The 24461-nt window shown below is 40.3% G+C and overlaps 1 protein-coding gene across 4 annotated transcripts in view; it reads left to right on the top strand.

The window, feature by feature from the left end:
• LOC6053441 overlaps nucleotides 1-24461 on the top strand; it is a 769747-nt gene that overhangs the window by 593979 nt on the left and 151307 nt on the right. For 3 of the 4 annotated variants that reach the window (XM_038253398.1, XM_038253397.1, XM_038253399.1), the window contains exon 3: nucleotides 22640-22685. The exons of the other annotated variant lie outside the window; for it this stretch is intronic. In XM_038253398.1, coding sequence (XP_038109326.1) covers nucleotides 22640-22685 — 46 coding nt within the window. The remainder of the gene's footprint in view (nucleotides 1-22639; nucleotides 22686-24461) is intronic. 4 annotated transcript variants of the gene reach the window in all.

The raw sequence follows: 24461 nt of genomic DNA, 5'->3' as shown, positions 1-24461 counted from the left end.
AAAATACAAAAATACAAAAATACAAAAATACAAAAATACAAAAATACAAAAATACAAAAATACAAAAATACAAAAATACAAAAATACAAAAATTACAACCCCTGCCGATCCCAAAATTGTGTACGTGTGCAACGGAAGCTGTCGGCTCGGTGAAAAATCCGCTCTCAGGCACGAATCCTGTGACACTAAGCTGTCACATATTGCACCGGCAGTTTGCTCATCATCTATGTACGTGTCTTTGTGTGTGCGTGTGACTGCGAATTTCCGTCGACAGCCGGCACCGAAAAGTCACTCTGCCGGAAATAACATGTAATATGTAACAACTCGCAAATCTGACGAGAGTGTGATAAATTCTCATTACAAATGCCACTGGTTGGCTTGAACACAAAAGGAAGCATTTTAGCTGATGAGAAGACCGACCGAGAACGTCGCAATCGATAAGATAAGCAGATTAAAAGTTGTGCGCCAAGTCTCGGGGATAAAAGTTCGCGAGGTTCGCGGCAATACCTACTTAAGGCCTCCGCACGCCAATCTCAAGTTGTCGACCTCGTCATCATCGTCGTCGTCGAGTTCAACAGCGGCGCGCAAAAAGATCAAACCTCGTCGCTTCCGAGACTGCGAGAGGGCGGAAAAACAGGAGGATTACAATTTCATTTATTTGAGGATGGGATTAAAACTTTCTCCCCGGGAAGCCCGGGCTCAGGACCAAGTCATGGAAAACAAAGTTCCAACATCATTTGTGTGGAAATGAGCAGTGGAATCTATTAAACTCGTTAATGCTCTCTCGGCTGCTGCTGCTATCCAGGACTTGGGCGGCACAGGTTCTGGTTCTGGAAGTTGGTGCTGAAACACCATTGTGCGATGAGAATTACGGGGAAATTTACGCAGCTGCGATGTGCTTGGAGCTTGTTTTTCGAGATTATCAACCCACTATGTAACACCACCAACCACGTTGGGGTAGAGGAAAAAGTTGCGCGGAAAACCCTCCTCCTCGGGCACTTTGTTGCAAAAGTGAAACAGGAAACTTCAACATTAAGTTGCTGCCGGAATTGATGGGGAAGTTTTTCCTAGCGTCAATATTTTTGTTCCCTGTGGTTTGACCTTCCCACAAAGAAGTGCGATCTGGGGGAAAATTCTTCAAGTTCGTGATCGGAATCTACTAAAATTTCGACTTAGTTAGTTAAAGACCCTTAAGGCTCTTCAGAAAAAAATGCAATCGATTGCTCTCGGTTTCGAAAATTTCCAAAAATCTAAACAGCTCATTAATCGGCAATCAATCGCCCCTGCGCCCTCGATAGGCCCCAGAAAAGAGTCGTCATGGTGTCGGATTTCGGCCCAGTGAGCGGCTTTAAGCTGTAAAATTCACACAAACAGGGCCATAACTGGGCTCCGACTCCGACTCAGCAGGCTCCTAATAAGCATCGATAATTGATAGGTTCAACGAACCTAATTCGATTATCAGATATGCTTCGAGTGGTTCTGTGTGAATATGTGTGTGAGTATGGGTTTCAGCCTCTCTGTCCGACATTGCTATATCAGACACTGAACAAGCCAATCTTGATCCGAAAAATTTCGGGCCTGATATATGCAATGCATACAGCATATGCCAAAAGCAGCATGGGTTTTAGGGGGAGGTGGGCAATTTTGTGAAATGGGATTAACATATTTTACTTAACAAAAATTTAGTTATTTTGATTATGATAAATGTGAAGTAAATGAAGTTGTGGGTTAGCCATAGCCACATTTTTTAACATTTTTGATTTTGTTTGGAAGACATTTTTGAAGACTTGTGTTTCAGGAAAACTCGCGAATCTCTTTCATTTTTATACTTTTATATATCTGATATATCATTTAAGTATTGAGACTAAAAGAAATTTAATTCCAAGTTTTTGTTTTTCGGTTATTGTCTTGCTCGAGAAGGGAGGCTAATAAATATTTAAAAAACATATTCCCAATTTCAAGCCTGATTGTTGAAATTTAGGAACAAAAAGTATCACAAAATGCTTTATACATCACAAGCCTTTCCCGACAAACTTCGTTCGGCCTTTTTTCGTTTGTTGACGTTTTTAACTTTTTTTGCTTATTCAGCCTGCTGTGATCAAAATTTGATTTTACGTAATTTTTCCCATACAATCTGCAGATTTTCCGGAATCGGTTCCGGAATTACGGGTTTTTAAATACCTAGGCAAAAACGTTGTTATGGTTTTAAAATTTTTTAAATTAAATATGTCTTTATTGAACTTTCTTATAATAATTACATTTCATTTACATTCTAAGTGGTATGGCTACATGCTCTTCATCTTTGTTATATTTTTCGTTTTCTTATTAACTGTTCACATTCATTTATTTACTTCAAATTGTTCTACATTTTTGCATTTAATCGAATACATTTGGGTAAAAAAGAAAAAAAAACACTTTAACAACTAATCCTAACTTAAAACTAAAAAAGCAAATTCATTAAAATATTCAAAATCATTAGAACGAGTAAACTACGAACTGTATTTTAAGATAAATCCTCCAAGCGTTCTTACTTGTTCCGCACGAGTTTTGCAACCACGCAGTGTTGTTGTCATCTCGATGAAAATGTTCATAAGTTCTTGTGGTGAAAACAGGTCACTACTGCCTTCATCCGTTGATGCTGGTTGGTTTTCCCTCGGTTGCTGACTGAAGCCAGGAGGTGTTGTATTCTCTGCAACTTTTTGCCGCTGATTCAACGGCAATGGCTGCAGATTTTGAACCACTCGAACAGATCCCGCTCCAGGTGACGCCAAAGCAGGAAAATCCACGTCCGTGAAAGTTGGTGGTGTTTTACGACGATTTGGTTGGTGCCTCGTCGTCGCTTGCTGCCGAATTTTCACAAACTCAGCACGTTTTGGGCAGCTTCGATTCTTGGTCGAATGGTCGCCGCCGCAATTGAAGCATTTGGCTTCAATGTTCTCGTTGATTGTTTCGCATGCTTGAGTTTTGTGCTCACCTCCACAGGTTGCACAACGACTCTTGATGAAACAGTTCCTTCCACCATGCCCAAACTGCAAACAGTTCGAACATTGTGTCACGTCACGGTGCACTGGACGATAACGTTCCCAAGTCACGATGATGTTGAAAATTGCCCGAACTGCTTTCAGCTCAGACGGCGTTGTCGATCCTTTCTCGAGATGAACCAGGTACAGTTGATCACGAAACTTGATGTCCTTGTTGTGTCTCGTCATCTTGAAGACTTCGATCACGTTCAACTTAAGAGTTTTGAGCTCTTCTTTCAGCACACTCGCATCCATGTCGTACAGGCCTCGGAGGACCTGTTTCATGGGGCGTTTACCTGGATCGTCATGGCTGTAGTATTCGATCTTGGTGTTGTTCAGGAAATCCCGAACGTAGTTGTAATCCTTTCTGGTAGGTAGCAGAATTTTGAGTCCATCAGCACACAAGCGAATGGAAGCTCGTAAAGCACCAGATTTGATAAATCCGGTCAGCCACTTTCGCACCGAATCCGATGACGATGTTTTCACAAAAATGGGTGGCAACTTTTCCCGTCGTTCAAATTCTTCCTTCTCATTCACGTCCACAGGGAGGGTAGCGAACTGGTTTCCAGACAACTTTTGAGCGTCCTTGCTCAAACTGCCTGGCTTTGCAGGTAGCGCTTCGGCATTCTTTAGCTTCTTCAAATCTGCCGATCCTGCTGGTGAGGACCGCCTCTTTTTCTTGCCGTGAGGCATTTTTTGCACTTTTTAGCACTTTTTTGGTTTGTGAGGGACGCACGTCTGACTCGCTTCTCTGCTGATCGCAGACTGACGTTGTTATGGTTTCATTTGAGCAATCTGCCAAAAATGTATGGAATTTCGTAATTTTTGTTCTCGTGGATCAATCTTATATTGCCCAGGTATTTAAAAACGTGGGTTTTATAGAAAACCTAGATGTATGGGTATCAAAACATCGGAAATTGTATGCCCTTTCCGATGCCACATAGGTTGACTTGTGAATTGTGGACCGGTTCGGATGCCGGCGGATATTTCGACGACGTAATTCCGGGTTGGTACGAAATTCCAACGAAAAATCTATTCTAGCGATACAAAGACCCCCAAAACGGTGTTATACCCACTCCAGAATGTTTATTTAGCAATTATATGGTAATATATTGACATTTAGTTAAATTGAAAGTTTGCAAAATTAAGTTTAGATAAGTTTTATATAGAATTTCCAGAGTTACATAAACTTTTATACTAAGTAATTAGTAAACTTTATATTCAATCCAAATTATTTTTTTAATCAGTCAAGGATGCCTATTTGGAGTTGGGAGACTGGATTTATGGTGATTTGTCAACAAATAACTTTATTTATGTTATTTTTTCAAAAGGTGTACAAACTTTTTTTGCACCTTTTTTATTTTTGTAATAGTATATTTGTTATATAACTTTTTATAGAAAACATTTTTTCATGAGCTTTTTGCAGCAAAATGATCGGCATGAGTTTCTAAACAAAACGTAGTACTAGGTTTATGTCAACATTAAATTGTTTACATGTTTCATCACAAAATGTGCATAGTGCTCAAGGGGTGTAAATACTTTTTTTTACATACTGTAAGTCATTTTTCAAAATACTCAAAAAATATTCAAATATATCTTTGTTTGATAATCAGCATTCCGTGATTAGATTAAGAATATAACAATAAGTTTATCATAGAGTCTTTAAAAATAAAAAAAAAATATAAAATTTCACTAAATATCTCAAAATGAAGTAACTTGATAGACAGCATTTTTTCCACATTTGATAGCTTCTGTTTGAAAAAAAAAATTGTCCGTGTTTTAAAGATTACTTAAGGCTGGTACAAATATTTTTAAAAGTTTTTGTCACCCCCCCTTCAAAATTGGCCCGAAAAATCAGGGGGCAAAAAAAATATTTTTACAATAAACTTCAAAATTTCAATGAAAATTCAAGTGCAACCAACTGAAATCAAATTAAAATACATTCTCCTGCGTTTAAAATCATTTTAAGCATGTTTGGGTTTATTAAAAAATCTTAAGATTTTTTGAAAATTTTCGATGCAAAATCTTTTTTTTCGATACAATTTTTGTTTTTGTCAGATCTTAGATTTTTTGAAAACTAATGATTGCAAAACAACTTAACTAGTGTAAAAATCATTTTAAATACCTTTTTTAATTTAAATGTGAAGACTATGGCTTGTTATTTAAATTTTAATATTTTTTTATTTTTTTGCCCCCCCCTTGACCTCGGCCAGGGCCGAGGGACAAAAACTTTTTTAAATATTTGCATCGGCCTAATTTAAATATAAGGTATCTGTTAAGGAAAATATGAGCACTGTTGGAAAACATATGTGAGTTAACAATTTTCATTTTTATGCAGTTATTTACTTTAAAAAATTGCCAGCAAACTATTTCATATGCTATTTCCTACTTTCAAGGCTTTTATTCATAACCAAAGTGCATGAAGACTAAACATAGAAGTGTGATGAGATTAGGCATATAACCCTTATTTTTGAAAACTCTTCAGTTATTTTCAATCATAAATGACCAGAATTCAGTTAAAGTTACCTGAATTGATTAACAACATACAAAGTTATATGATTTTGTTTTTAGTTTTCACGAATAGTTTTTACAAACGTATCCAAATTTATTATTTTGTAATTTTTTTTTGTCTGGAGATGAAAGTTGTCAATTTGTTCATACGATTTTTCAATAAATTGTTTTTTTTATTTATTTAAATGAGTTAACCGTTATTTAAAAAAAAATCATTGATAAATTCTAAAAAATCTCCAAAAGTAAAAAAAAATATCTAATTATATTAATTTCAAAGTTTGGTGATTTTTCACTCATAAATCAGTTTTAGTTTAAAATTCTTTTAAAAATTTAAAGAGGATTGCAAACAAATAGACAAATATATCTTTTTTAAAGTTCATTTTTTGTTATTTTAGACTAAATATACCTAAAAACAGTCATTCTACTGTTAAACTTTTGACAATTTTAGTTTTTGAGACCACGTGGTTTATAGATGATCCCAAATGTAAATTTCATGTTTTTGTTGCTGTTCATATTGTGAAGTAAAAAAAAAAAATTATTTCATTGAAACTGAAAATGAGAAATACACAAAAAGTTGTATTTAGAAACAGCAAAATTATATTACATTTGATGAAGGCAGAATCAATTGATTATTAATTAAACACTTTGACAAGCAATTATAAAACTCCTAATTTCAGTTTTTTTTTATCGGAGACTGTACAGTTTCTCCAGAATACGTATAAAATTGATAAAAATAAGCATACTTTAATTGGAAAAAGGTTAGCTTGAGTTGAGACAGTAAAATTTCAAAAATATATTAAAGATTTTAAATACATTTTAGAATTTTTTCAACACTGCTTTTTGGTTTTTCTACTATTTCAGAAGAGCGAGGTTTGACAAAAAATTTAAGAAATTGTAAAGTTCTCTATTGTTACAAATATTAAATGTGAAAAACTCATAAAATAACGATCGGAGCCAAAAGTGTCAAACCATGGATCCCTTCCCCTACGATAACTGATGTGTGAGGTCCAACGCCTCTGATCCATCTTCTTTCGCTCCAACCTACCTCCGATTCAGAGCCAGAGCAACAGTTTCCGAACCGATGAATTAAAGCAATTCCGGACCACCTCCTTTGGCTTGCAGCCGCCGACGACGATATTCATTCATGAACAACACGAGCAGACAAATAAAACACGTTCGAGTCTGAATCTCGAACCAATCGATAACCAAATGCTGGGAAAAGAAAGCGCCTACAAAGAAGCAGATTGGGCTCCCATCTGGCTCCGAAACTGCTCGGCACGGTGGGATTAGCTTGAACTTGCTTTTAAATTTGATCTTCAACGTTGACCCACTGTACTCCAATGCAACCGTGTTTCCCATCGATATCTTGAAACCCGGTATCTTTGGGATATGATTTGGAGCTCGTTCGAATCTCTCTCATGAGGGGAGGGAGGGGAGGGGGGCCAGACCCCCAAGAATCATTGAATTTAATAGAATAAATTTGAATGCGGAATTTTTGATCAGCCCCGACCCTGTTGCGCTGCTCCCTTCCACAGCTGTTTATTCAACTAAACCCATTCATCTTCCCCCCATGGCAGCGATTAAAGGGCTATAAATGTCGTGTTATCGGCGTGAATTATTCAAAGGGCTTGACTTTTCCAGGCTCGTAGCTGTAGAATGCCATTGTTGGATCTGATAGAGCAGCGGCGGCATTCAGTAGTAGACCGACTCTACAACTCTTTTCCAGAGCAACATAATCGTGATGAAGTTTGGGGCACGCGTGTTTTTGAACGCAGGGTTCCCGATAGGACGGGGACAGAGTCCAGGAACCGATATCTGGGTGCATAAATTGGGCGGAAAATTCTAGTACGGTTGGACGCGGCAGTGGCCAAGCTTTATGGCAAAGTTCCATTCAGGGCCAGATTAGTGGTACGTGTTGAATGTGGACGGCACGCTTCTTTGGTCGGGTTCGATACATTGGAATTACGTGACGAAGGGTAGTCTGGGGGGTTATGACACTAAAGGGTCAAAGAACGGTGTAATTTGACCAGCGTAGGGGGGAATGAGTTTGGTTTTCTTTCAATGATTTTAGTTTGAAGTTTACATCAAACTCTGACATTTTGAGGTTATGTTGAATTTTTTTTTTAATTCTGATTCTAACACAACTTTATCAAATTTTATGATTTTCAATGCCACGCTACAGGACCCGAAACTGGACCGAATGAAACATATTCGGACAAAATTCGTTCAGCCATAGCCGAGAAAATCTAGTGATTTTTTTTGATCGACACTCATCAAACTTTTGTTTTCAAGAAAGCAAATAGCTTTCGAAAAACTTTTTTTTTGTGATTGAAGTTACAATCTAATTTTGAAATCCAAGGTAATTTAGCATACTTCTTCTAACAGAACCGTGTACAGCCCGACGCAGTGCAAACACCCCTAATTTACGGCTCATTCTAAATTCAACACCCAATGCACATTTAATTGCTCTCTAAGCGTGCCCTAATCGATTACCTCCCCTTTTATGTTCGTGTGCAAGCTGCACCGCCCTCCCCCCAATCCTCCAAACCACAACCTTCCAGACTAATCTTCTTGAATTGCTAAGCCGTTTGCCCGATCGATCGTGTGCTGGTTCAATGGCGTATCATTTACATACCCATAAACGACGAATGAGAGCCCGAAAAAGCGAGCCTGCGCGTTTAAGCATTGTGGATAAATTGATTCACGCCTTAAGCAGACCCCCTTCTCCAACTTCCCCTTAACCTACAAATACTGACACACATGCGAACATTTCGGTTAATTCTACGCATCATGCGCATGTCGCTTTCGGTTCTTTTTCATGTTTCTTCGCCTTTTCGGCCACGTCCCTTCCAGGTTGAGACCCGACTGACGGCACGACGCCAAATTTCATGTAATCGGGCGTTTATCGGGGCTTTATTCATCGACATCGTTCAATTTTCGACCGACATTAGCAACGAGTCAGGGTAAAAAGGCAGGAAGACTTGTTCTCTGCAAAGTACAATTTTTATGTTTTCAATTTCCTAAAATTCCAAATTTCTTTTCGAATAAATACAAATGCTTATGATTGTGAGTGCCGATTTTCATGGTCACTCACCATCGATACACTCACGTGAGAGGGCTCATTCTTTGCTCGCTGATACTCCACAATCGATAAGTCGTCGCTGTCGTGCTAACTTGTCGCACGTGCCCAAAATCGAGTTAAGAATGCCATTTTGTGCAGCTCACAATGCCTCACCTTTTGACCTTCACAGATCCCCAATATTCGATTTCAATTCTGAGATATTTAACAAAAACTAACTTAATCCACCTATGTGGTTGGAGCCTTCCTCACTCATTACCATCAATGGCTGTACACAAATTTCATCAATTTTTTAGATCTGGATTAAAAAAGGACATAAATATCACTTAAATGACTATATCTCAAGACAGGGTTGCAAGATCTTCTATGTTTTGGACTCGATGGAAAGGTCTGTTGATAACCTAACTAACGATGGGTCGGAAGGTGGATCCGGACATAGTTTACATACATTTAAGTGAGATCCGGCTTCCAAAAAGTACATAAATATCACTTAAGTGGCCATATCTCGAGACAGGGTTGCCAGATCTTCAATGTTGTGGACTCGATGGAAAGGTCTTTTGATAACCTAACCAACGAAGGGTCGGAAGGTGGATCCGGACATAGTTTACATACATTTAAGTGAGATCCGGCTTCCAAAAAGTACGTCAATATCACTTAAGAGCGAGTTTTTCACCGATGTGAAACAGGTCGTATCGAGGTGCTCCGATTTGGATGAAACTTTCAGGGTTTGTTTGTCTATACATGAGATGAACTCATGCCAAATATGAGCCCTCTACGACAAAGGGAAGTGGGTTAAAACGGGCATTGAAGTTTGAGGTCCAAAACACATGAAAAATCTTAAAGTTGCTCGCATTTCCGTAAAACTTCATCAATTCCAACTCTCTTAGATGCATTCGAAAGGTCTTTTGAAGCCCTTTAAAATGTGCTATAGACATCGAGGATTGGTTTGACTTTTTCTCATAGCTATTGCAAACTACTGTTAAAAATGGATTTTTTTAAAACCTTAATATCTTTTTGCAACAGCCTCCAACACCCTTACTCCTATATGTCAAAAGTTAGGGAATTTCATGGACTATAAGCCTACGGTATTAATTTTTTGGCCAATCGCAGTTTTTCTCATAGTTTTACGATTTTTCTAGAACAAACATTTTACAACGTTAGTTTTTGCCCTGTAGGCCTCCATAGCGGCACTTTTTGGTTTCAATTTTGACATATTCGGAATCCTCAGAAAATTTTACATTAGATTGAGGTGTTGGAATTTTGAATTTGATTGAAAAAAATGCCATTTAGAATTAATTAAAATATTATTTAGCATTTTGTCGGATTAGGGGTAAAACAAGTTTTCGCCTACTTGATACAGCATTTGACGTATTGATCACAGGGTAAATAAGATCTATTTCTTTTTTCAAAAATGTTTTATTTAATTATTTTTAAAATCAAATTTACAACTCCAATACTTCTAACTTACGTGAAATTGTCCGAGGGTTCCGAATATGACAAAATTGAGACCAAAGAGTGCCGCTATGGCGGGCTACAGGGCAAAATCTAACGATGTAAAATGTTTGTTATAGAAAAATCAAAAAACTATGAGAAAAACTGCGATTGGCCAAAAAGTTAATACCGTGGGCTTATAGTCCATGAAATTCCCTAACTTTTGACCTATAGGAGTATGGGTGTTGGAGGCTGTTGCAAAAAGTTATTAAGGTTTTAAAAAAATCCATTTTTAACGGTAATTTGCAAAAGCTATGAGAAAAAGTCAAACCAAGCCTGGATGTCTATAGCACATTTGGAAGGGCTTCAAAAGACCATTCCAATGCATCTAAGAGAGTAGGAATTGATGAAGTTTTACGGAAATGCGAGCAATTTTAAGATTTTTCATGTGTTTTGGACCTCAAACTTCAATGCCCGTTTTAACCCACTTCCCTTTGTCGTAGAGGGCTCATATTTGGCATGAGTTCATCTCATGTATAGACAAACAAACCCTGAAAGTTTCATCCAAATCGGAGCACCTCGAGACGACCTCTAGAACAAACCGAGCAGAATTTACAAATACTGCCTCTTAAGTGGCCACATCTCGAGACAGGGTTGCCAGATCTTCTATGTTTTGGACTCGATGGAAAGGTCTTTTGATAACCTAACTAACGATGGGTCGGAAGGTGGATCCGGACATAGTTTACATACATTTAAGTGAGATCCGGCTTCCAAAAAGTACGTCAATATCACTTAAGTGGCCACATCTCGAGACAGGGTTGCCAGATCTTCTATGTTTTGGACTCGATGGAAAGGTCTTTTGATAACCTAACTAACGATGGGTCGGAAGGTGAATCCGGACATAGTTTACATACATTTAAGTGAGATCCGGCTTCCAAAAAGTACGTCAATATCACTTAAGTGGCCACATCTCGAGACAGGGTTGCCAGATCTTCTATGTTTTGGACTCGATGGAAAGGTCTGTTGATAACCTAACTAACGATGGGTCGGAAGGTGGATCCGGACATAGTTTACATACATTTAAGTGAGATCCGGCTTCCAAAAAGTACGTCAATATCACTTAAGTGGCCACATCTCGAGACAGGGTTGCCAGATCTTCTATGTTTTGGACTCGATGGAAAGGTCTTTTGATAACCTAACTAACGATGGGTCGGAAGGTGAATCCGGACATAGTTTACATACATTTAAGTGAGGTCCGGCTTCCAAAAAGTACGTCAATATCACTTAAGTGGCCACATCTCGAGACAGGGTTGCCAGATCTTCTATGTTTTGGACTCGATGGAAAGGTCTGTTGATAACCTAACTAACGATGGGTCGGAAGGTGGATCCGGACATAGTTTACATACATTTAAGTGAGATCCGGCTTCCAAAAAGTACGTCAATATCACTTAAGTGGCCACATCTCGAGACAGGGTTGCCAGATCTTCTATGTTTTGGACTCGATGGAAAGGTCTTTTGATAACCTAACTAACGATGGGTCGGAAGGTGAATCCGGACATAGTTTACATACATTTAAGTGAGGTCCGGCTTCCAAAAAGTACGTCAATATCACTTAAGTGGCCACATCTCGAGACAGGGTTGCCAGATCTTCTATGTTTTGGACTCGATGGAAAGGTCTTTTGATAACCTAACCAACGATGGGTCGGAAGGTGGATCCGGACATAGTTTACATACATTTAAGTGAGATCCGGCTTCCAAAAAGTACGTCAATATCACTTAAGTGGCCACATCTCGAGACAGGGTTGCCAGATCTTCTATGTTTTGGACTCGATGGAAAGGTCTTTTGATAACCTAACTAACGATGGGTCGGAAGGTGAATCCGGACATAGTTTACATACATTTAAGTGAGGTCCGGCTTCCAAAAAGTACGTCAATATCACTTAAGTGGCCACATCTCGAGACAGGGTTGCCAGATCTTCTATGTTTTGGACTCGATGGAAAGGTCTGTTGATAACCTAACTAACGATGGGTCGGAAGGTGGATCCGGACATAGTTTACATACATTTAAGTGAGATCCGGCTTCCAAAAAGTACGTCAATATCACTTAAGTGGCCACATCTCGAGACAGGGTTGCCAGATCTTCTATGTTTTGGACTCGATGGAAAGGTCTTTTGATAACCTAACTAACGATGGGTCGGAAGGTGGATCCGGACATAGTTTACATACATTTAAGTGAGATCCGGCTTCCAAAAAGTACATAAATATCACTTAAGTGGCCATATCTCGAGACAGGGTTGCCAGATCTTCAATGTTGTGGACTCGATGGAAAGGTCTTTTGATAACCTAACCAACGAAGGGTCGGAAGGTGGATCCGGACATAGTTTACATACATTTAAGTGAGATCCGGCTTCCAAAAAGTACGTCAATATCACTTAAGTGGCCACATCTCGAGACAGGGTTGCCAGATCTTCTATGTTTTGGACTCGATGGAAAGGTCTTTTGATAACCTAACTAACGATGGGTCGGAAGGTGGATCCGGACATAGTTTACATACATTTAAGTGAGATCCGGCTTCCAAAAAGTACATAAATATCACTTAAGTGGCCATATCTCGAGACAGGGTTGCCAGATCTTCAATGTTGTGGACTCGATGGAAAGGTCTTTTGATAACCTAACCAACGAAGGGTCGGAAGGTGGATCCGGACATAGTTTACATACATTTAAGTGAGATCCGGCTTCCAAAAAGTACGTCAATATCACTTAAGTGGCCACATCTCGAGACAGGGTTGCCAGATCTTCTATGTTTTGGACTCGATGGAAAGGTCTTTTGATAACCTAACTAACGATGGGTCGGAAGGTGGATCCGGACATAGTTTACATACATTTAAGTGAGATCCGGCTTCCAAAAAGTACGTCAATATCACTTAAGTGGCCACATCTCGAGACAGGGTTGCCAGATCTTCTATGTTTTGGACTCGATGGAAAGGTCTTTTGATAACCTAACTAACGATGGGTCGGAAGGTGAATCCGGACATAGTTTACATACATTTAAGTGAGATCCGGCTTCCAAAAAGTACGTCAATATCACTTAAGTGGCCACATCTCGAGACAGGGTTGCCAGATCTTCTATGTTTTGGACTCGATGGAAAGGTCTGTTGATAACCTAACTAACGATGGGTCGGAAGGTGGATCCGGACATAGTTTACATACATTTAAGTGAGATCCGGCTTCCAAAAAGTACGTCAATATCACTTAAGTGGCCACATCTCGAGACAGGGTTGCCAGATCTTCTATGTTTTGGACTCGATGGAAAGGTCTTTTGATAACCTAACTAACGATGGGTCGGAAGGTGAATCCGGACATAGTTTACATACATTTAAGTGAGATCCGGCTTCCAAAAAGTACGTCAATATCACTTAAGTGGCCACATCTCGAGACAGGGTTGCCAGATCTTCTATGTTTTGGACTCGATGGAAAGGTCTGTTGATAACCTAACTAACGATGGGTCGGAAGGTGGATCCGGACATAGTTTACATACATTTAAGTGAGATCCGGCTTCCAAAAAGTACGTCAATATCACTTAAGTGGCCACATCTCGAGACAGGGTTGCCAGATCTTCTATGTTTTGGACTCGATGGAAAGGTCTTTTGATAACCTAACTAACGATGGGTCGGAAGGTGAATCCGGACATAGTTTACATACATTTAAGTGAGGTCCGGCTTCCAAAAAGTACGTCAATATCACTTAAGTGGCCACATCTCGAGACAGGGTTGCCAGATCTTCTATGTTTTGGACTCGATGGAAAGGTCTGTTGATAACCTAACTAACGATGGGTCGGAAGGTGGATCCGGACATAGTTTACATACATTTAAGTGAGATCCGGCTTCCAAAAAGTACGTCAATATCACTTAAGTGGCCACATCTCGAGACAGGGTTGCCAGATCTTCTATGTTTTGGACTCGATGGAAAGGTCTTTTGATAACCTAACTAACGATGGGTCGGAAGGTGGATCCGGACATAGTTTACATACATTTAAGTGAGATCCGGCTTCCAAAAAGTACATAAATATCACTTAAGTGGCCATATCTCGAGACAGGGTTGCCAGATCTTCAATGTTGTGGACTCGATGGAAAGGTCTTTTGATAACCTAACCAACGAAGGGTCGGAAGGTGGATCCGGACATAGTTTACATACATTTAAGTGAGATCCGGCTTCCAAAAAGTACGTCAATATCACTTAAGTGGCCACATCTCGAGACAGGGTTGCCAGATCTTCTATGTTTTGGACTCGATGGAAAGGTCTTTTGATAACCTAACTAACGATGGGTCGGAAGGTGGATCCGGACATAGTTTACATACATTTAAGTGAGATCCGGCTTCCAAAAAGTACATAAATATCACTTAAGTGGCCATATCTCGAGACAGGGTTGCCAGATCTTCAATGTTGTGGACTCGATGGAAAGGTCTTTTGATAACCTAACCAACGAAGGGTCGGAAGGTGGATCCGGACATAGTTTACATACATTTAAGTGAGATCCGGCTTCCAAAAAGTACGTCAATATCACTTAAGTGGCCACATCTCGAGACAGGGTTGCCAGATCTTCTATGTTTTGGACTCGATGGAAAGGTCTTTTGATAACCTAACTAACGATGGGTCGGAAGGTGGATCCGGACATAGTTTACATACATTTAAGTGAGATCCGGCTTCCAAAAAGTACGTCAATATCACTTAAGTGGCCACATCTCGAGACAGGGTTGCCAGATCTTCTATGTTTTGGACTCGATGGAAAGGTCTTTTGATAACCTAACTAACGATGGGTCGGAAGGTGAATCCGGACATAGTTTACATACATTTAAGTGAGATCCGGCTTCCAAAAAGTACGTCAATATCACTTAAGTGGCCACATCTCGAGACAGGGTTGCCAGATCTTCTATGTTTTGGACTCGATGGAAAGGTCTGTTGATAACCTAACTAACGATGGGTCGGAAGGTGGATCCGGACATAGTTTACATACATTTAAGTGAGATCCGGCTTCCAAAAAGTACGTCAATATCACTTAAGTGGCCACATCTCGAGACAGGGTTGCCAGATCTTCTATGTTTTGGACTCGATGGAAAGGTCTTTTGATAACCTAACTAACGATGGGTCGGAAGGTGAATCCGGACATAGTTTACATACATTTAAGTGAGATCCGGCTTCCAAAAAGTACGTCAATATCACTTAAGTGGCCACATCTCGAGACAGGGTTGCCAGATCTTCTATGTTTTGGACTCGATGGAAAGGTCTGTTGATAACCTAACTAACGATGGGTCGGAAGGTGGATCCGGACATAGTTTACATACATTTAAGTGAGATCCGGCTTCCAAAAAGTACATAAATATCACTTAAGTGGCCACATCTCGAGACAGGGTTGCCAGATCTTCAATGTTGTGGACTCGATGGAAAGGTCTTTTGATAACCTAACCAACGAAGGGTCGGAAGGTGGATCCGGACATAGTTTACATACATTTAAGTGAGATCCGGCTTCCAAAAAGTACGTCAATATCACTTAAGTGGCCACATCTCGAGACAGGGTTGCCAGATCTTCTATGTTTTGGACTCGATGGAAAGGTCTTTTGATAACCTAACTAACGATGGGTCGGAAGGTGGATCCGGACATAGTTTACATACATTTAAGTGAGATCCGGCTTCCAAAAAGTACATAAATATCACTTAAGTGGCCATATCTCGAGACAGGGTTGCCAGATCTTCAATGTTGTGGACTCGATGGAAAGGTCTTTTGATAACCTAATCAACGATGGGTCGGATGATGGACCCGGACATAGTTTACATACATTTAAGTGAGATCCGGATATATGTGAAAACACATTTTTATACATAACTTTTGAACTACTTATCGAAACTTCAATCTCGATCTATGGGACCCTAAACCAAGTCGAATGCAACAAGTTCGAGTCAAATCGGTTCAGCCAGTGCCGAGAAACATGAGCTAGTTTGTTGGTCACATACATACATACACACACACATACACACACACATACACACACACATACACACACACATACACACAGACATTTGTTCAGTTTTCGATTCTGAGTCGATATGTATACATGAAGGTGGGTCTACGACGTTTTGCCTTCCTCACTGAGGTAAGGCTATAATCCTGCTCTAAAAATGAACTTTGTATAAAAACGTCGTAGACCCACCTTTATGTATACATTCCGACTCAGAATCGAAAACTGAACAAATGTCTGTGTGTATGTGTGTGTGTATGTGTGTGTGTATGTGTGTGTGTATGTGTGTGTGTATGTGTGTGTGTATGTATGTATGTGACCAACAAACTAGCTCATGTTTTTATACAAAGTTCATTTTTAGAGCAGGATTATAGCCTTTCCTCAGTGAGGAAGGCAAAACCGAAAAAAATCCGTGCATTTTTGTCACTTTACATATGAAAATTGCTGTAAGTGCGACAACTGGCCAAAGGGATTTCAGGTCAGAACGCGTTTGACACACGTACATGCCCGTCTACCTTAAACATTTGTAACTATAATTCGGGACTCCAGCAACCAAATTCTACCAAACTTCAGGAAAATGCACATACTGGTCAACCAAACAAAACGTGTTTGTTATTGTTTACATTACGTGCTCTCGTTTTTGTTTATTCAAGGTCAAACATTAAAACGCATTTTTCTCGGAACGTCAAAAAGCGACGTGCGACAAGTTAGCACGACAGCGTCGAAGTGACAGGTAGAAATCCATAAAGAGATGTGATTGGTGAGTGCCTCTGAACACCTGTCAAAATTGAGTGCCCTGATTGTAGAGTTGAGATTCTGAACCCTGATTGGTTGGGGATTGAGATTAAAGTGCCTAATAGAAAGTGAGGACAAGGCACTCAAAATGCAATGCCACTCACAGTTGGTCACTCAAAATTTACCAAGCGTTTAAATGGAAGGTGTTCATTTTTTGACAAAACCTATGGAAGAAGTAGAGATTGTAAGCACCTTATCTGTAAGATCTTGGAGGTGCTCAATTTTTTGACAGAAAATCGTTGGGTTCTCAGTTTCTCGTGTCCCCACTTTCTATTAGGCACTTTAATTGAGATATCTACCGATGAGAATTAACCCTAAATCAGAAACGACCACTTCTTGTTTTGTAATCACTCACGATCCGAATTCCGGCTTCACTGAGAATCGCCCCTTCAAAAAAGCAAACTGAGCGACCCCTTTTTTCGAACCTGTATGTCACTCACTGTTGAATGACCAGCCCACAAGGAGTTTCAGCCCGTTGCTCCGTCCACCCGGATCGTCATCATCGTCGTCGGCGTCGGCGTACCATATGGGAAAGGGATGAACCGTTCAGCAGTAATAACATCCATTTTAACAGCAGGTCGGAAAACAAAGCTGACGTGAGGTCAATGGGTTTAAACATGTATTTGCATATTTTCCTCCCTCCCTCTCCCTCTCGTCCACGTGGCCCAGACGGGGGGGTTCGAAGATCACCAGCAGCAAGCACACCAGATGACCCCCGGGGAACGAACAACTTTTGCGAAGGGAGGAAAATCAACTTTTTTCGTTGTTGTCAATGGATGATGGCCCGAACAGGCAAAAGTTTCCACTTCCAACGTTGGTTGAGTTTTCCGGGCACGTAAAAAAGACAAACTTTTGCACCGCACCAACAAACTGACGTTTTAATATATTTTCAAATTAATCGCATAATTTATGTCCATTGAATGTTCTGCGGGTGGAACCGATTTGGGTGTGTGTTCATACGGGCTTTCAGTTGGTTTGAGGAGGAAAAAAAAGTTATTGGAAGCCATTTCACGTCGCGTCATTTGCAATTAGTCAGCTGGTTGGATGCGGTTTTCAGTATCGTCGGTGAAGACACGAGTTGGACAGTTTTGCTACCTGACATGGTAGGGTAGACTGGTACGACATTTTTTAAACTTGCCAGAAAAGTATTTTAAACTTGTATAATTGTCATTAAAAAGTAAAATATATAGTGGTATTTTTCGTTTGTTAAATGAAATTGAGAATATTCTAATATCGAAACAAAGCTAAATTTGAACCAGTCTAACCGAAACCAACGTGGTGAACGAGCTAACCTAGCGATGAGAGTACCTTCCCGGTTGCGAAAAAATATATAAAATAAAATAAAAAACTGCGACCGATTATAAGTGCAATAAAACTCAATAACCCTTGTTATTAAAGTTGTGCGATGCTGTTGGGTAGGAACAACGGCGGCGCGTTCAGTGTTGCCAACTACGAGTGAGCGGACACCGGGTAGAAGTTGTTAGATTGTTAGGTCGACGGAGTTTTATCCACATTCTATGGACCTTGAAATGGGCTGTCGTGGAAGCGTGTCACGGGGTCCGGAAGGTGAAAAAGTGGTAGTTTGAGGTGAAATTTTGTAAAAAAATGTATCATTATTTGACTCAATTTATTCTACTAAGTGTTTGAAGTTTGCTTCTTTATTTAATTCAGTTTTTAAAATATGTATCTAATGATAAACTAAAATGCAGTTTTTGTTGGCCAAAATTTAATATCAAGCATAGAAAAGATTAACGCTTTTCTCTTAACCCTCTACTGTTATTTGTTTCTCTTCAAGCAAGGCTACGTAATTAAAAAAAAGACAAAATACTCATTGTTAGGCTTCTCTTGAACATCAATAACCAACCATTACATTATAACATTATAACACTGACCTATAAAAATTCACAAAAATGACTGCGTAGGCTCAACTTGAGGGGAAGCATGAAGTTTTGGGTCCCCAGAATCACATGCACTTTGAATTTTTCAAAAACATTTAGGCAGGGCCGAATGGTTTTTCTCCAAAGTTTGTATGGATAATTTGGGGTGGTTCGTCACTGTTGCATACAATCCAAAAATTGCATTCAATATGTGGGAGTAGCGAAAAGCACTACATACCAAATTTGGAGAAAAACCATTCAGTCCTGTCTAAATATTTTTGAAAAATTCAAAGGGTACGTGTTCCAGGGGACCCCAAAGTTCATGCTCCCCCTCGAGTTGAGCCTGAGCAGAAATTTTGTTGGTTGGTGTTATTTAACGTTTTTTTCTAAAGCTTCTACGTCTGGCTTTTGAGATTTTAACTTTAAATTTGTTTGAAGATTCAAAAGTATTTATTTGAAATGAGCTCAAATATTGAGCCCAAGTATTTATAAGAGTTAACTAAACTTTAGAGGATTCAACTCTTAAAAATGCTCAATACGTTCAAGGGCTCAAAACGTTCCAGACAAGAAGAATTCAGATGAACTTCCTTTTGGACCACCTTGAATTGTTTAAGACCTTATCAGAAACAGAATTTCAGCCTTAAGCATAATCTTAAATAGAAAAATCATGGAAAAATAATCATAACAATCGTAAAATATTGCCCCAATCACCGAGATTAAACCTGCCGATTTGCCCTCTTTAACATCGGAACAACACTCAAGCTATTTACCTACAGCTTCCGTTTGAGCCCCTCTTTTCCTCTCAGAAGTTTCAAATTAATCCGTGCCATCGAGACAACTTTTGAAACTTAATATTACCGTTCTCGATAGCCCCCCCTCTCCAGCTTTCCCAACCTTTAAATTTTGAGCTAAGCAGGAGGGGAAGTTATGACTGGCCAAAAGAGTTTGGGGCCCATTCACCAATGTGGTCGAACCCCTTTTTTCCAGTATCGATCGCGTTTCATTATTCACTCGAAAAAGGAGCCTTGGGTCCTTAAACTTGAGGTTCTTGGATGTCTTCTTCGACGGTGTTGTTATTTCGCCGGAGTAAACCACCCTAGATAGTGTTGTGGCTACACAACACTTTTTGGGGAAGTTTGATTTTATTTTGCGTTTTTTTGTGTGGAAAGGACGTTTAAATTGATAGGCAGACGAAGGGAAAAAACGGCTTAGCCAGATTATTTCATTTCGTGCGATTCATTGAGCGATCGCCGCGAGGAAGTGATTACGATAGGGTGGCTCATTGAAGAAACTAATTGAGAGGTATATGGTATGAGCTTTTTAACAACAAAAATATAATTTAAGGGTACACAGCAACCAAGGAAGTTGTTGCCCGTGGGAGTCGCTCAACCTGCATTCCTGTCACACATGAGGTCTGCACAGCTGATTCCACGTAGATTTTTCCCGCCAGTAATGACAGGAAACGTTGACAAACGGAATATGTACCAAAATCATAAGTGGTTTTTAACATATGAAGGGAAATCATCGTGAACTGGAACTGCCGGTCGTTAGCCCGGGTAAAGTGGAAACGTTGAGATGATTGTTGTCCTCTGCTCTCATCTCGCAAAAATCCATACAGAGAACCACGTCTCATTCAACCGGCTCCGTGGCTTAATGGTTACGGCTTCTGTCGCCCAAGCAGAAGGTTCAGGGATCAAATCCCTGTCGTTCTTTTTGAAAATTGTAATCAGGAATTTGAATATGAATAAAAACTAAAATGAATCAGGTGGGATTCGAACTCACACCTTTGGTGGTGGTGGTGGTCTGGGACGCTAAGCAGTCGGCCATCAGAAGGTTTACACTCTAGCAGTGAATTGATCCGTAGTGTTGAAACATGTTATCTCTTCTTCTCATATTATTAAATACGCGCTGATCCCTGATTTGCCTGAGGGGATTAGAAGTCTAAATATAGATCGAGTTTCCTTCAGATGCTTGCTTCTATGTTTAGGCGGGGCCAAACAATGCCCAGCGACCTCGGAATTGGACCGCAAGGAGCTCTGTCATTCTGAAATGGGTCGTTGGAAGCAGCGCGAGGGCTATCACCACCTAATACCCGGGACTGAGATAAGCTGTATCAGCATTCGGCATGTACACAGTCTGATACAAATTATACTTTCCCATAATTTCGCTACCGGTTAGCGGGTATTGGATTGGACCACACACACACACACACACAGCAACCAAGGAAGTTGTTGTCTTCTTATTCTAGAATTGTTAAACTTACGAACCCAAACCTGAAATAATTTGACAATAAAAATTGACAAATTTTGTTATAAATCTTTATGAAAATAGTCACTTAGGGGATGAATAGAAAATTATACAGATAGTTCCCGTAGTTTTGAAGATACCAAAAAGTCTGTAACAAAAATCTGGGTGCAGAAGCTCTGGTTGATGTGCACCGTTAAGTAAAATTTTGATTGAAAAACGCTTGCTCTCAAATTGAGAGGAAATCGTTACAAAGAGTGAACTTTCCTACCCCAAAAAATGAGTGGGAGCAGAGAGGAGAGGGTAAAAGGCGAAGCCGTTAAAACTTTTTCGAAGAATATTGAACAGCTTCGTAATTTGCATAATTTGATCATCTCGTTTTTCCCCCAAACTTTTTTTTTCTCTGTCACACAAGTTCACCCCGAAATAGGAGACTAAAGGGAACAGAGGGGGGGGGGGAGTCCCCGTCAGTTGGGAGCAAAATTGAGACACGCCAAAATCCTTTCTTCCTGGACTCTCCCCCGTACCTCAAACCTCCAAATTCCCCCCAAATTTCCAGCATCCTTACGCAAGCAAGATGAGCTGCCAAAAAATCGCTTCCGGTGAGGTTAAGCGATGAGGCTCAGATTGATGAAGAAAAAGGGCCATCCCCCCACCCTCTCCTCAACCGCTCTTTCATTGTTACCTTCCCCAAATCGATGGACATTAAGTGGGTGGCAGGGTAGGGTGGATCAATATTGTTATAACCAACGGGCACTGATCCAATAGCCGGGGCGAACTCGCGCGATTCCGAAGTTTCGAGCTGAAATTGATTTTCATAACACATTTTTATGCAAATCACGTTCGCCTTATAAACATGTGCCGGCGCTGGGATTTCCATTTTTCAGGCCGCTCGGTTTTTCGCTGATTTTCCACTTTCCACACCGGCCACCAGATGGGGCGGGAGAGAATCAAATGTTGGGATATTTTTTGTTGGTGCTACTTTGAGCGAATAGGCGAAAAATTGGTTTACGGTCGGATCGTGGGATAGATTTATTTAATTTTGCGGAATTTCCCATGATTTGAATAAATTTGACCGTTGACAAAGCATATTCTGTGATTTATTGGTACGTGGTAAACAAAATTGACTGGGAAAGGAAGCATGAAAAATGTTTAAAAAAATCAGATTCAAAACAACTTGTTTTTCAATCAATTATTTAAAGCTTGATCCAATGAAAGACTTGCGTCCTTTAAGACATGAGGACTTGATGAATTAGGACACAAAAGACTTGATTAATTTTATCGACTTGAGGAATTGCTCCTTTTAAAGAATCTATGCATCAAAGACTTTCTTATCGATTCAAAGATTAGAAGCAAAATTGTATTAAATAATGTCTAGTTCACAACATTCCATTGAGACATTCCAATCCAATTGATTTGGTGTAAAATAATCTCTTTCACCCAACAAAGCACCTTTCAAGTCCCTAGTTCATATTCACCCCGTAGAAGAAAAAGGGTCCTCAACAAACACGCCAGCCAGCCACTTATCGCACATGAAGGATCACTTCATCTCTCCGGACATCGCCACAGATTGGGTCATCCAGCGTAGCCACTTACGAGGCGAAACAGCCAGAGGGTCATTTCAATTTACTAACCGGCGAAAAACTCTTTTCTTTCCCCCTTCTCTAGTGGAAATCACGGTGGTGTGTTATGCGAAAGCTATCTCCAGTAGCAGGTAAGTTCAAAGCACTACCCCGAATGTGTTATCAAATATCACAGAGCACGAGCGTATCCGAAAACAAATTTAATTTTCCCGATCCCCTTGAGTCGAGTCAACTCGAGGGTCTAGCCGAAATTTTCCTAAATTCTTATCTTGCGTAACAGAGTAGTAAAAAAACTTAAGAATCTCGGCGTCGGTCCCCTCGACAAATGTTCTTCGAAAAGGGAAAATCCTTTGATCCCCTCTCTCGTGTGTAGAAAAGTATATTCGTTATGCTGCATTGATTTCCCCGAAACCTGCCCTGCCGGAAAGCGGCAGCTGAGATAGCTGCTTTCCATAAATCGGATAGCCGGAACCCGGAGTCATACCCAAATTTATGACCTTACCATCAGTATATCTACACTCGAGAGGATTTCCCACTTTTGCACATTAGTCAAGGGATCGCGCTCCCCTGACGCGGTCGGTACACACAAATCCGGTTCTCCTCCGAATGAAATCGATATCTCGGTTTTGCCAGGGTGTATTTTTATTTCTATTTGTTCGGCATTACCTCTCTCTTGTGAGATTCCATTATTTGTAGAACCCTTCGCTAGTACTTACCAGCGCGACAAGAACGAACCCCTTCTTCCTGACGACGACGACGAATCTGGGAGGAAAACACTTGAACTTTGAAGCCATTTGTCATCGGCGAGATAAGGAGGCAGGAACGCGCGCGACATTGCGTCTGAGGAGACGGCTAGAGAGCGAGCGATTTCCTGAAGAGTGCATGTATTGCCCATCTGCTGAACAGGAGGGGAGGTCGCGGGATCCACCTAGTGGAGTTTGACGTGCTTTCTTGTTGAATATTTATGATAAAATCTTGAATTGGGGATGAAGCGTCTTGAAAAAAACGAAACTATTGGCACTACGCCCCCCGGGGCATGGCCTTCCTCTAACGTGGGATTTCTGCTCCAGCGCCTCTGACGAGACAGGAGAAACCGGGACCGACGTTTTACTTCACCATCCGATAGAAGCTCAGTGGATAAGGCGGGAATCGAACCTGCGTCTCATAGCATCATCGGGATCGGCAGCCGAAGCCGCTACCCCTGCGCCACGAGACCCAAACGTCTCAAACCTACGATAAAGACTTGAGACGAATCAGACTTGTGACGTCAACTCCTGAAGATATCGAAAGCTTGAGACGCTAACGATTTGCGACGTTAAAAACTTGAGAAGCTGAAGTCACTATATTCAAAAGATAAGAGACATGGCATGAGACGCTAAAGACATGAAAAGCTAAAAACATAAGTAGCAAAAGACATGAGACGCTAAAGACATGAGAAGCAAAATAAATGAGAAGCTAATGACATGAGACGCTAAAGACATGAGAAGCTAAAGTCATGAGAAGTTTAAGACATAAGACGCTAAAAACATGAGACGTTTAAGACATGAGAAGCTAAAGACATGAGATGCTAAAGACATGATAAGCTAATGACGCTAAATTATTAGAAGCTTAAGACATGAGAAATTAAGGACATGAGAAGCTAAAGACCTGAGAAGTTAAAGACATGAGAAGCTAAAGACATGAGACGCTAAAGACATGAGAACGCTAAAGACATGAGACGCTAAAGACGTGCCACGCTAAAGACATGAGACGCTAAAGACATGCCACGCTAAAGACATGAGACTCTAAAGACATGAGACTCTAAAGACATGAGACGCTAAAGACATGAGACGCTAAAGTCATACCACGCTAAAGACATGAGACGCTAAAGCCATACCGCGCTAAGGACATGAGACGCTAAAGACATG

The sequence above is a fragment of the Culex quinquefasciatus genome, chromosome 2 (assembly GCF_015732765.1).
Source record: "Culex quinquefasciatus strain JHB chromosome 2, VPISU_Cqui_1.0_pri_paternal, whole genome shotgun sequence".
Classification (NCBI taxonomy): Eukaryota; Metazoa; Arthropoda; class Insecta; order Diptera; family Culicidae; genus Culex; species Culex quinquefasciatus.
Note: the sequence above shows the minus strand (reverse complement) of the source record. Positions and strands in the feature narration are given on the sequence as shown.